This window comes from Syngnathus leptorhynchus, chromosome 2, assembly GCF_054491065.1.
Source record: "Syngnathus leptorhynchus isolate UIUO chromosome 2, UIUO_Slep, whole genome shotgun sequence".
In the NCBI taxonomy this organism is placed as follows: domain Eukaryota; kingdom Metazoa; phylum Chordata; class Actinopteri; order Syngnathiformes; family Syngnathidae; genus Syngnathus; species Syngnathus leptorhynchus.
In genome coordinates this window covers 2,996,017-3,009,096 of record NC_141196.1, presented here as the reverse complement: position 1 = coordinate 3,009,096, position 13,080 = coordinate 2,996,017, and the positions used below count along the sequence as shown (strand labels likewise).

The 13,080-nt window shown below is 41.7% G+C and overlaps 1 protein-coding gene across 1 annotated transcript in view; it reads right to left on the bottom strand.

Annotated features, from left to right (window-relative positions):
• The window catches only part of LOC147060121 (pyruvate carboxylase, mitochondrial-like), a 116,204-nt gene that overhangs the window by 75,829 nt on the left and 27,295 nt on the right, over positions 1–13,080 (bottom strand). Inside the window, exon 11 of the mRNA XM_085933307.1 lies at positions 4,390–4,552. Coding sequence (XP_085789433.1) covers positions 4,390–4,552 — 163 coding nt within the window. The remainder of the gene's footprint in view (positions 1–4,389; positions 4,553–13,080) is intronic.

Sequence of the window (13,080 nt, the reverse complement as noted above, 5' to 3'; positions counted from 1 at the left end):
CACTTGCGCTGCATGTCGGATGACATCACAAAGTGTGACCTTGTCGAGGTCAAAGGGTGTGTTCTTTCGGTGGAGTTGGGGCTTGCCCACTCGAAGAACAACTTATTATCTTTCAGGTCTCTGAACCTCACATAGAGAGTTTTTACATCATGCAAGATTTGTATTGTGTTGACAGCTATGTATACAATGCGAAGATAAAGTAAGCATCTCTTGAAATGAATGGAAATGAGGATAAAGAATATATACCTGTGAGTATCGTCTGTCTACAAGTGCTGCTGCATCATTTGTGTATCAATACCCGCAACTGTCAATGCTAGCCGTTAGCGTGGCATTTTACATTGATAGCATTGAACTTAGCGTGCTTCCCTAAGAACCCATTGTTTGCATTGCTAGCATTAAACTTAGCGTGCTTCCTTAACGCAAACCTGCGGTGGTTTTAAATATACGACATCTAAACCACTCAAGTTTAATGCAACAGTCCATTTCAACAACAAAAAACATTAATTAATATTAATGCCATCCATCCGTATCAATAAATCGCGCAGTCCTGTCACAATGATCGATCGACGCAAACGCGCTTAGGCGGGTAAATAAAAACTGATGCGCGTCAACACTGAAGACAGGATATTGGGATGGTGACATGATGTATGGGATCAATTATGATGATGATTTTTTTTTTTTTTCATACTGTATTCCAATTCTGGCTGGGGAAAAACAATAAGGGACATTGCTCAATCTCTCTTTCTCACTTTCTCTGCATGTCTCTAGGCAGGCAAAGACTCCAAGATTAAGGGTGGTGCTGCCTTTCCAGAGCTACATGCTTCGCTTGGGGTAAAACAAGCACACTGAATCGCACATGACAGCGGGATGGGAGCATGAAGAAGTGAAATGAGGTGCCGGGTGGATAATAGAAACACAGGAGGGAGAGCTACAGCAGAAACTGAACCTTATTACTGGCAACGGAAGGAGGCGGAGCAAGATGAGAGAAAGCCAAGGATGGGCGTACAGGATCGAGAAACGGGAGACGTGAACTTAATCAGGGTTGAGGAATGAAATGTGGCATGGGATTGATGAAGAGGCAAAAAAAAAAAAAAAAGAGTGATGGCCGCTGCCGATGTGCTGCCCATATTTTTGTTTTTGTTTTGGTTTGTTGGAGAGAAAATATCAAGGTGTCGCTTTAACGCCCCCCCACCCCTCTATTTCCCGCCCACCCCGCCGACATGCAGTCCGGCCTTTTGCTGTTATTCCGTCTCTGTCAATACGAGTGACCTCTTTTTTGGAGCTATGACATCCATCAGCGCTTGTCCTCTGCGCTGTTTACTCTTGTTACCGCCAGACTCGGCCCTGGATTTTGTCGTGGCATCACTCTTTGAAATGCATTGCTCAAGGCTGGAGTACATTGTAAGTCACCGCTTGAGGCTCAGAGGTTCAACTTTATCGTCAATAGTGGGCGGAATCCTGGCATCTCCCCAAAAAAACAAAAAAAAAAACACGGCAATTTTCTTGCACTTCAAGGTGGAATTACACCTTATACCAACACAACATCACTCCAGGGAAAAAAAAAAACATGCTCTGACGTTCATTTGATACACTACAAAAAGTCATTCTCACATCATTCTGGACTCACAAAGGCAAAATGCAATTCCATCATTTTTCAAATATCTTAGCGCCATGAGTGATGCAAAAGATTGAGCTCACTAAAGATGTTTAACACCAATGACGTGAAATACCGTCAATCCTATATATATATATATATATATATATATATATATATATATATATATATATATATATATTTTTTTTTTTATATATATATATTTTTTTTTTATTTTATTTTATTTATTTATTTTTATTTTTTTAAATGTTGAGCTAACTAAAACTGTTTAACACTGAGTGCCAATGACGTGAAATACCATCAATCCTTTTTGTTTTTTATGGGGATGGACGAGAGTCTTGGCCGAGTCTACTTTGAATTTAAAAAGTATGAAAACTATTTAAGTATAGAAAAGTGATGACATCGTTTAAGTACAAACACACACATTGACATGCATGGCACGCACACGCTAAAAAATACGATTACTACTACGTTTGTTAAATGTAAAATTGTTGCGTCGGGATTTATTGTAAATATTTTCACATCAAAAGCACATTTTTATGGTTGATATTTCATCGAAGAATAGGACTATTGGTGTAAATTAATTTTGTGTACCACATTATGTCTCAAAATTCTCCCGTGACAAGGATAACAGCGCTCAGACTTGACTGACACATCCAGAGACGCATAAAAGTTTATTATTATGGTGGAACAGACGTGAACTGCAATACATATACTCAAAGTCATTCTACAATTGAGGCGGCCTCAAAAAAAAAAAATCCCTTAAATGCTTTAAAGGCTTTTTAAGACTTGTCCATCGCAAGAAATGTTCAAAGTATTCCGAGAAAAACGACGGTCATGCTTTGTCTCGGACTTTGGAAGTGACGCGAGGTAAATATTTGGAATGCTGTTCACTCACAGAGTTTGGCTTCTGAAAACCTAATTTGCTTTTAATGATAACGTTTGAAAGCAGGCTCTCTATTTTTTAGCAAGACTAAAAAGGAGAAGTAAGACATTGTCAAAGGCAATAAGAACGTCCGCGATGACCTTGCCGCTGCCCTTGATTAATCATTTATTCATCCTCCAAGCCTCCCAACTGCTCCATCCTGACGTGTTTTTTTTTTTTTGTCTTGATTGTGTTTGGCTCATTCATAATGGATAGCGACTGGGGAGGTTTTCACTGTGTCAACACGTTTCATAACTCAAAGGCATGGCAAAGTGGTGCAAGGGAGGGGCGGGGGCGATGTGAGCCCAGATAGCGGCATGAGAGAGAGAGAGATGAAAATAGGCGAGCGCAGGGTGGGGATTGTGAAGGCAACAATGGTGGCAAAGATGAGAGATGAGGAAGCTATAAAGGATGAGGGCAAAAATATGTCCGTCGTTTTAAGACTCTTGGAGGGTGGGAGGGAAGAGGTGATGCACTGAGAGAAGGAACACGGAGGAGAAGATGGGGAGGAAAGCAGGCAGAAATGTCATCCAAGTAGAAAGGTCGCAAGCTATTTCACGGACATGCCGCTGTGTTTTTTTTTTTTTTTTTTTCTGTAGCGTAACCTCACGTGGGGAGTAACATAGCCTGAAAGTGAGAATGTCAGCGACCTGAAAGCAAATGGGAGCGCAACCTGCGCTTATTTCCGGATTATACTCCAATATGAGAGTTAATGATGATAGGCTGTCGGTAATTGAAGCACATAACGAAACAAATGTGGGTGATAAATGAACGCCTTGATTGAAATGAGGCTTTGAGCACATAACCCCCCCCCACCCCCACCTCACAAAAGACTGATGGTTTATTTTATCGCCAAGTCAATAGCGCGAGACGAATGAAATCATATTTAAAAGGAGACCAAAAAAAAAATGACGTTTCGGGGGGGGGGCAGTCTTCCCAATGTTCTTACCGTCATCCTAATAAAATAAAAAATAAAAAACGCACTTGCGCTTTTATGGACTCTTACCGGCCCTCATTACCACTGAATTGCTCGCAAGGCCCTTGAGATAAACAAAGATGTGGAGGATGAGTAATAAAACGCCAGCCCGTGGTGAGAGAAAGGCATTTGTTGAAAAGGCACCGTTCAAAGCGGCACATATGCTGTGTTTACAACAAATGCCAAGAATAAAACGGACTCGGAATTTCCATTGGTGTGGCTGGGAATTTGCTATCTGGTCCATCAAAAAGCTCTCGAGTAATTTATCAACAATTATTTGAGTAATTGGATGCAATATCGCGTGTGTGGTGAGTGACGTGGGTGTCAGCGAATGAGAAAGGAGAGTTAGCTAGCCTGCCAAACGGGCCAAGTTGTTTTTGCTAGTTTGTTCCATGAATATGCTTGTTATATTTTTAGGTTTATCTTCTCAACAAATATTTGAATTTAGGTTAAGAATGTGGGTCAAAGCGTTTGATAGCGTTTAAGCTAGCGCAGAAGTCTCAGCAGGTTTTAGTGTATGAGCGAATGAGAAAGGAGAGTTAGCTATCCCGCCAAACAGACCTAGTTATTTTTGCTAGTTTGTGCCATGAATATGCTTATTATATTTTTACATTTGGCTTTTCAACAATCGGTGCTTCTGATAGCGTTTAAGCTAACGCAGAAGTCTCAGCAGGTTTTAGCGCAACTTGCTACGAGTCCTATCTCGATCCTGTTAGTTATTTTTCCAAGTTTCTTTCGTTTATTATATTTTTACATTTAGATTTTCAACAAATATTTCAACTCAGGTTATGAATATGGGTCAATGCTTCTGATAGCGTTTAAGCTAACGCAGAAGTCTCAGCAGGTTTTAGCGCAACTTGCTATGAGTCCTACCTCGATCCTGCCGGTGTCTGGCTGAAAGCCTCTGGACGGGTCCTCGGTGGTCACCCTGCACTGGATGGCGCAGCCGTTGACTCTGATCTTGTCCTGTCTGAGGCCCAGTTCTGGCAAGCTGCGGCCGGCGCACACGTGTAGCTGAGCGTGCACCAGGTCCACGCTGAGAAGAAACAGAAAAAGCCGACATTTTGAGAATCTGCCGTAAATACGGTTTGCACCTTTCCATTCAAAAGTGCACTAAGTAGCTCCTCATGGACTCAAATGGAGTGCGCGGGAATTTGCCGTGGATGGCTGACTTTGTCACATTTGTGCAAATGAATCCGCCACGCGTGAAAGGAAATAAAGCCCACGTGAATATACCGTCAAATAAGAAAGCAAATTTGATTAAAATACAAAAGGTGTAATGTGATCATGTAAGTGTGTCTCCCGAGGAAAGGCTTGGCTACACTCAAAAAGCAAATCATTAATTCCAGTCTAGTCTTGTCATTAGCGTGGTATTAAGGATATCAGGTTGGAGATTATTATTGAGTGCAAGGAAGCCTGCAAAAAGAAGCTAGCAAATAAAAAACACATCTGAGTTCAAGAAGAATTTGCCCATCGGGGGTCCTATAAATGTTTCCATCCCCTGATTGGGGCACCAGACTATAAGGCGCACCTTCAATAAATGGCCCATTTTAAAACTTTGTCCATATATAAGGCGCACCGGACTATAAGGCGCACCATTAATCACCATCACAATATAATAACTTGAAATAGTGAAAACAATATATCAATAATGTTAATATCACACAACACACAAAATAAACATGTAAAGCAAGTACAAAACAAAACAGATAGGTCAGTAAACTTTAAAAGTGAAAGTTAGATTAAAATGATAACAAATTAACAATTTTATGAAAGGTGAATGCATTTTTTATTAGATGTATTAAGTTTGTTTTGTTGTTGTTATTGTTGTATGAATAAGAATGGTGATATTGGTGTTTGTGAGTGCAGTAAACAGGCCAGGTTGCATTATGACAGATTTTTAATCCAAATCAAATCATTCTCCATTTTATCTTTTTTATTTCAACTTCAGATGCAACAAATTACTTTATAATCACAAAATAATGATCCATAGTCTTTTTGATTCATGATTCATCGTCTTCAGCAGGCCACTTAAATTATGGCTTAAATCATTGCATGGCTTAGAGTCGGTATTGTTACTACTCGATCTTAGTGCTGCCTTCGACACTGTTGACTTCAATATTTTACTAGAGCGTCTTAAAGGTAGTGTCGGTATTTCGGGGTCAGCACTAGGCTGGTTTCATTCGTATCTATCGGACAGGACGCACCGTGTGGTCCATGGCAATGCGTCCTCTGAGCTCTATAAAGTTACGTGTGGTGTCCCTCAGGGATCGGTACTAGGACCAATTCTATTTAATATTTATATGACTCCGCTTGGGAACATAATACGTAAATATAATATTAGCTTTCAATGTTACGCGGATGACACCCAATTATATATGCCATTATCAATGACAGATCCGTGGGACTGTTGTAATCTTGAGGCATGCCTTGCGGAGATCAAGCAATGGATGTCTCTCAACTTCCTTCGTCTGAACCCAGATAAAACTGAAATGTTGATAATTGGTCCAGCTCGTTATCAACATCTATTTAAGGAAACCGCTATAACTCTAGATAACCGTACTATCACTCAGAGTGATACTGTAACTAATCTCGGGGTAATATTTGACCAAACGCTCTCCTTTCAAAAGCACATTAAGAATATAACCAGAATAGCATTTTTTCACCTTCGTAATATTGCTAAGATTCGCCCAATCCTCTCGACCGGTGATGCCGAAATTATTATACATGCATTTATCACGTCGCGCCTGGACTACTGTAATGCATTATTCTCTGGTCTTCCCAAGTCCAGCATCAAAAGTCTACAGTTAGTACAAAATGCTGCTGCAAGGCTGCTCTCACGGACAAGAAAATTTGATCACATTACCCCAATATTAGCCAATTTACACTGGCTCCCGGTCCATTTAAGATGTGACTTCAAGGTTCTTCTATTAACCTATAAATCATTGCATGGCTTAGAGCCTTCATATCTCGTCGACTTAGTTGTTCCTTATGTTCCGTCTCGTAACCTTCGTTCGCAAAACGCTAGTCTTTTAGTGACACCGAGGGCCAAGAAAATGTCTGCAGGGGCTAGAGCATTTTCTATTCGGGCTCCAGAGCTCTGGAATGCCCTGCCAATGGATATTAGAACTGCTACCTCAGTAGAAATATTTAAGACACGTTTAAAGACGTATTTTTATGATGTGGCCTTTAATTAACCTGTAGTAGCCGATTCGGCTGGAGTTTGTTTTTGCTCCCTCTCCCCGACCCCACTCCCCCCACCCCTCCCCGGCTGGGGAGGTGGTTAGGTGACACCCAAGCTGACGACGGCTATCTAGATTCTCGTGGACCAATTCAGCATGAGGGATCTGCAGCGGAATACCCTCCTAGAGGACACTGCCAGGACAATCGAAGGCACCTCCGACAGCTCTTCGCTTTGGCCTGGACATCCACTTTTTGATTTCCATATGATGTATTTTATGTGCCCTCTTTGCATCCATTGCAGCCTGGTGATCCTGAAAGGGGGATCCTTCCATCTGTGGTCCCTTCTCAAGGTTTCTCATTTTTCCCCTGGTAGGGGTTTTTGAGTTTTTCCTTGCCCTTTTGGGAGCCCAAGATCAGGGGATGCTTTGAGAATAATTGTCAATTGATTGTCTATGTGAAGCCCTTTGAGACTGCTTGTGATTTAGGGCTATACAAATAAACTTGACTTGACTTGACTTGACTTATGACTGATTTTGACACAATGCTTCGGGCCAGTTTAAATTTAGACGAGGGCCGCATTTGGTCCATTTATAAGGCGCACCTGACTATAAGGCGCACTGTCTGCTTTTGAGAAAATTTGAGGTTTTTAGGTGCGCCTTATAGTCCGGAAAATATGGTATTCCACTTTCTGACAGATGCAACTTGACACAGAATGTCGAATAATAAAAAATAAATCAAATGAAAAAATTGAGCGAGAGAGTGCTCATTTCTGGGTTCAGATAATTGACCTTTCATAATAAAACATACAGCAGCAGAAGTCAACAAGTGCGACAAGCAGAAGCTAGCCGTCTCGGACCGCTCGTCTCAATTAGCGCTTGTGTCACACTGGGCGAGCAGAAGGACGATTATGCGGCCGCCTGCTGTGAAATGTGTTGCTGGAGAAAGTCGAATCGTAGACAACTTGACGCTCGCGTTGTTGTTCTGACGGCTCCGCTGGCACGCTTACATACAAAGTCCATCTTTGCTCGGAGTTGAGTGACGGATGTTTTTACATATTTTTAAAATCTACCGAGCACATTTTGAAAGCAAATTTTTTTTATATCTATTGAAATAATAAAGGGACACGATCAATCTAATTTCTCTCCTCCTTGAATTTTCAATCCATCAATGACTCACTTCCAAGAAAATTATTTCACAGAGTCGTACGTTGGTGTTGCCTTACATGATGTTCTCAAGTGTCAATCTATTTATTTCCGCCATACCGAGATGTCAAGCCCGATGCTGTACATCTATTTCTCTTGCAGGCAGTACTCGAGCATTTGTTTTCTCTCAGGCCTTTGAATGGCTGCCAAGTTTCGATTTTATCGCTGACAGTCAAAAAAAAAAAAGCAAAAATGCTTCGAGGAGCACCGGTCCTCCACCTTACAAATCGTTCCGTGCGGCGGACTAAAAAAAAAAAAAAAAAAAAAGCTCCTGATTGGCTATTCGGCAGATGAGGAAGTGGCAGCACTTGAAGTCCTCTTCATAAAGGCGGTAAGAATGTTCTCGCTCTGTTTGATGGATTTTTATGACTTAAGTGTGACTGGCTCTCTTTAAAGACACCGGAGACTGTGTGTAGATCCTATTTGGCAAATAGGACATTTTGAGTTAGCACTGGGTGCTCCGAATCCTTTATTTCCTTTCACCGCTATGCAGTTAGCTAAGCCAAAAGTTTGTTTTTAAAGTGTTCTAGAAATAAAGATGAGCTGAGTTGAGTCAATATGGATTTTTCAAACGTGATGCTGATTCTGATGTTGGGCAGAAGGAAACTTCAACAAATATGTAAAGAAACAAAATAAATAAAAATACATAAATAAATAGGTCCCTGAACTACAAATAAACAACAATAAAGAACATTTCACTATACTTTGTCCAAAAGAAAGAAAAGTCTGTCAAAAATCAATAACACTGGCACACCAGAATACAAAGAGAGTTTCTGGCTCTCTAAAAGGATGTTTTCTTGCACTGGATGTTATCTGCAAAGCCTACAGAGGACGGGTGTATCATACTGACAAAGGTAGAGCAGCACCTTTAAGCTCCCATGCCCCTGTATCACGACAAATAAAACACGCTTACGTAACACCCGATACTTATTTGGAGTGTAAGATGTGATAAAGCGCGCACACAAAAACAAAACGTACGCTCGCTACATTATAACAGTACATTAGCCTCATTATTACAGTCACCGATCACCAAAGGTCATTGCGCTAAATGCGGCGGGCGCGAGAAGACGACAATGTCGGCAGGTAAAGCGGAAAGCCGTCGTCCTTTGGTGCGCGCTGACAAAGAAGAGAGTGAGAAACAAACAAGATGAAAGCTCTACGTTTCCGACTGAAGTCGAGGAGTGGGGAGAGATGCGGCAGTGGGAGTGTGGAAGAGGATAAACAGCTGCTTTCAAAGTGGGAGTGTGGAAAGGGATTGAATTTGGCCTCACTCGAAGGGGAAGACTGTGAAAGAAAGGATGGAGCTGGTGGTGGGGGAGATGCTAATGGATGTCCAATTGATTAGAGGCTTGGAACCCGCGGTGGCGGTAATAGCGCTAAATGCTAAATAGCAAACTCCCTTGCCACAATACAGTGCTAGGGAACACAATCATAATCAACTGCTTACCACCGGACCCGGTTTAGCTATTAGATTAGCATTGGCTCGACGCACCGGCTCTGCAAATCGTTTAAGCAAAGGAAGGACGAATAAAAGCAAAATAGCGACCCGTTAAAAAAAAAGAAGCTGGTGGAGAAAAGCGAGGGGAGAGGATGAATAATCACACAAAACACAGGTGGCGAGGAAGGCGTCGAGGCTCTTGTATGAATTTCATGAGATACTTTTAGAAAAGGAAACAGATGAGATGGAGGGGAGGCGCGTGCCATACAGAGGATGAGAAATAAGGAATTGCAATCACTGTGGTACGAGGATGCCATTTTGACTCCAATTTAGCAAAGAAGCCAAAAAGATGGCCGACGCAAACAAAGCATGCGTGGCGGCGATGGACAGCAGCCTCTGAAAATATCTTTAGCAAAGAAGACGCACGCAACAATCTGATGCGGTTCCATCTCCTTTTCAGCTCGCAGGCTCCGCCATTTTCTTCCGCCTGGCAATCTGCCCCCCTAATTAATTCTTGCTTGCCTTGTTATGAACCAGATGGGAGAGTGAGGAGGAGAAAACAAAATAAGCCCGGCGTCCAGAAGGCAGCGGTGGATGAGACGAGAAAGACGAGAAGAGGAGGAGCGACGCCTATTTCCATTACGGCCGACATGCGAGGTCAACGACAAACACGCACGGAACCCCCCCTTTGCGCCAATGTATGGATAGCACATCACATGAAAGTATCATTTTAGGGACCTAATGAATCATTAATGTGCCCCCCCGCATGTGATATTTATGCACCAAAAATTCGCTGCCACATCGGATGAGATACAGATCCGATTAGCATACTCAAAACAACAAGAGCGTCGCTACGAGTTTTCCTTCTATGGCGTCTTCGCACTGCATTTTACATGACACGCCAATCGCCGCAAACAATAAAAACGTGTCAGCAAAATAAGTCAAAACGCGCAACTTTTAATCATTACCGTAACATCTATGCTAATTTCTGTTAGACAGTCTCTAACATTAGCATTAAGCTAGCAAAGTTCACATTAAGCTAGGAGACGTTTGTTCAATAAAATATGACTCGCTTGAATAGTTTTGCATTTAAATGTACAATATTTAATTTTCTTTGGTTTACATGTCAGTTTTACACAAAACTTTCACTGTGAGTGACAAATAGAAAAAACGTCATTTCTCTCAGGGGGCGGCCATTTTGCATGAGATGGAGAAAAACGAGTGACTATCGCTGCTCAATTCAAATTCCGCAAAACCCAATGTCAATTAAGATACTATGTTTAAACGAGCGCATTTTTCATTGAATCGAGGTTAAGGTTTATCCGTAACACTATGCGGTAAACACACAAACACACATTACCCTTCTTTCATTTCAGCTTTTCGTCTAAAATGACAAAAATGAAATCGCATTGTGCTAACAAGTGACGGCCTTCGAGGTGCTTAGCATGAATTTACACATGTAGTAAGGCAAGGTAATCCATGTATTTCTCTGTATTAACACACACACACACACACACGCACACGCACACGCACACGCACACGCACACACACACACACACACACACACACACACACACACACACACACACACGAATTAACAGCCCGCTCTGCGCTTAACAACGTTTTAAACCGCTATTTGACATTTGGTTGGTGTGCAACTCAACTCTGCGCCCGGTGCTTAATTCCAATTATTTCCATAAAAGGCCGGACGTCTCCAGCTCATACTCGTGAAGGGAATATTCATGAGCCCTCAGGTTGGCTTTCAACAGGAAACACCTTCGGCCCCTGACGTACAATTCCTCAAAGCATTTTGTTCTCCAATGTAATTTTCTTTATTCGGCTTTTAGGTGTTGCTCAAAGCTTTCCCTCCAAAAACGCCTACAGTTGACATGAATGTAGAAGTTTGGAAAAGTTAGGTCATATTAAAACATTGATTGATTGGGTGTGCTTAATTGTCTCATTAAAATCATTGCGGCATTGTGGCCTTGATTAATAGGAGCACATTAACTAAAACTCAGCATCACGCCACATTAGCTCTCTCTACTGTTGTTGGTTTTTTTTTGTGAAACAAGAGACAACACAAATGTCAAATTGCAACCGAGACCGCCGTCTCACCCGCAAACAACCTTGACGAGAGACACAGTAAAGACACCGTGTACGGAAAATGCTAATGTGTACAACTGCAAGTCGTTAAAAAAACATTACAACCGCAAAGACTTAGCCTGATATGACTTTTTTTTCTTTTTTACACTAAGAATAAACATCTTGGCACATAGCGTATGCATGAGTAACAAGCACATGGAAGCAAATGGGGCCAATTATGTGCATCGTGTGTGTAAAATGAGAATCGTGACATCAGCACAGGTAAGACCCACCAGCTGGCGGAAAAGGCTGCGGGTCTTGAATCTGTCATTTCACGCCACTACATCTCCCTTCAGGCATTCCACCAGCTCTGACCGTGCTCGTGTGTGTGCGTGGCATCGACTAAACATAAGTGCAGGAGTCGTATCACTCCCAGCAAATCGCTGTTGAGCAAACCCGGCGTGCTTTATGAATGTACGAGCCCGGCTCGGGAAAAAGTGACTTCTTTATTATTGATAGTCGTTGAGTGGCGGCAGACATCGGAATGCGGAGAGGCAGAGGGATCGCGGAATTCCAAAAAGAGTGTGTGGGTGTGTGTGCTTGAGTCTTCATGTGTGTGCGTGTCAGGACCTTTCCATCCTCACCATGCTCAATCCCCATGCTGGTGTCTAACCTTTGATCGCACCCGGCTCAAAATCCCCGAGAGGGCGAAAAAGGCTTAGTAGGACTCCAAAGGGGGATTATTGGATAGAATGTATGGAAATTACAGTCTAATTTATCATTTAGGTCACGGTAATTTATGTAAATGAGGGGTTTTATTAATGCTAGGCTTGGCTTATAAAAGCATGAATGTTGCAGCATGACTTGACGCTTGTTGTGAATTTTGTCATTTCGTTTTTATTTTGGCATCAATTTTACACCTGACTATTTATCGTCAAACATAAAACCGAGGTGACAGAAAAATAAAACTGAGAATTACTCTCGGTGTATTTCAAACAACGTAGCTTAGATTTTCAGTCTGCTAGCATATTGCTAATGCTAAATAGCATCTGTTGCGCTTAAGCGTGGAATTGAATAAAAGCAACATATGTAGAACAAAATGAAAAATAGTCACATTCGTCTTTATCCTCTGCGAAGAAGGACTGATATTAGTGCCGTACTGATAAGAGTTATCACGTCGGATGTTTTTTTTTTTTTTGTGTGTTGTTTTTTTAATAACGCACAAATATTCGGGAGCGCTATTTTTGCTCCCCAGAATTTTTGTTGTGATTTTAGCGTCGGCTGGAATGGTTTAATTGCATTTTCATTCACTTGAACGGGAAAAGGTTTTAAATACAATAATGATACTGTGAACAAGCTTTTAAAAAAAAAAAAAAAGAAAGAAAGAAAGCTGGGGGCGGGTATGATGAACTGCAACAAAGCAGGGTAAGACTGTTTATTGGCTAAATGAATCAACCGCTGTGCTTTATTGGCGTGCGCAATACAATTACTGCACGTTAGCGGTCCAGCAAACGTGGCAAACAGCAAATTAAAAAAGAGAGGCGCAAACAAAAACATCCCATCCAAAACAATGACGGACGTGAGCACCGTCGTGATAAGCATCTGTGTCATTATCATAAATACCAAACGTTCGAGCCTGCTTCTCAATCACTCGCCGGA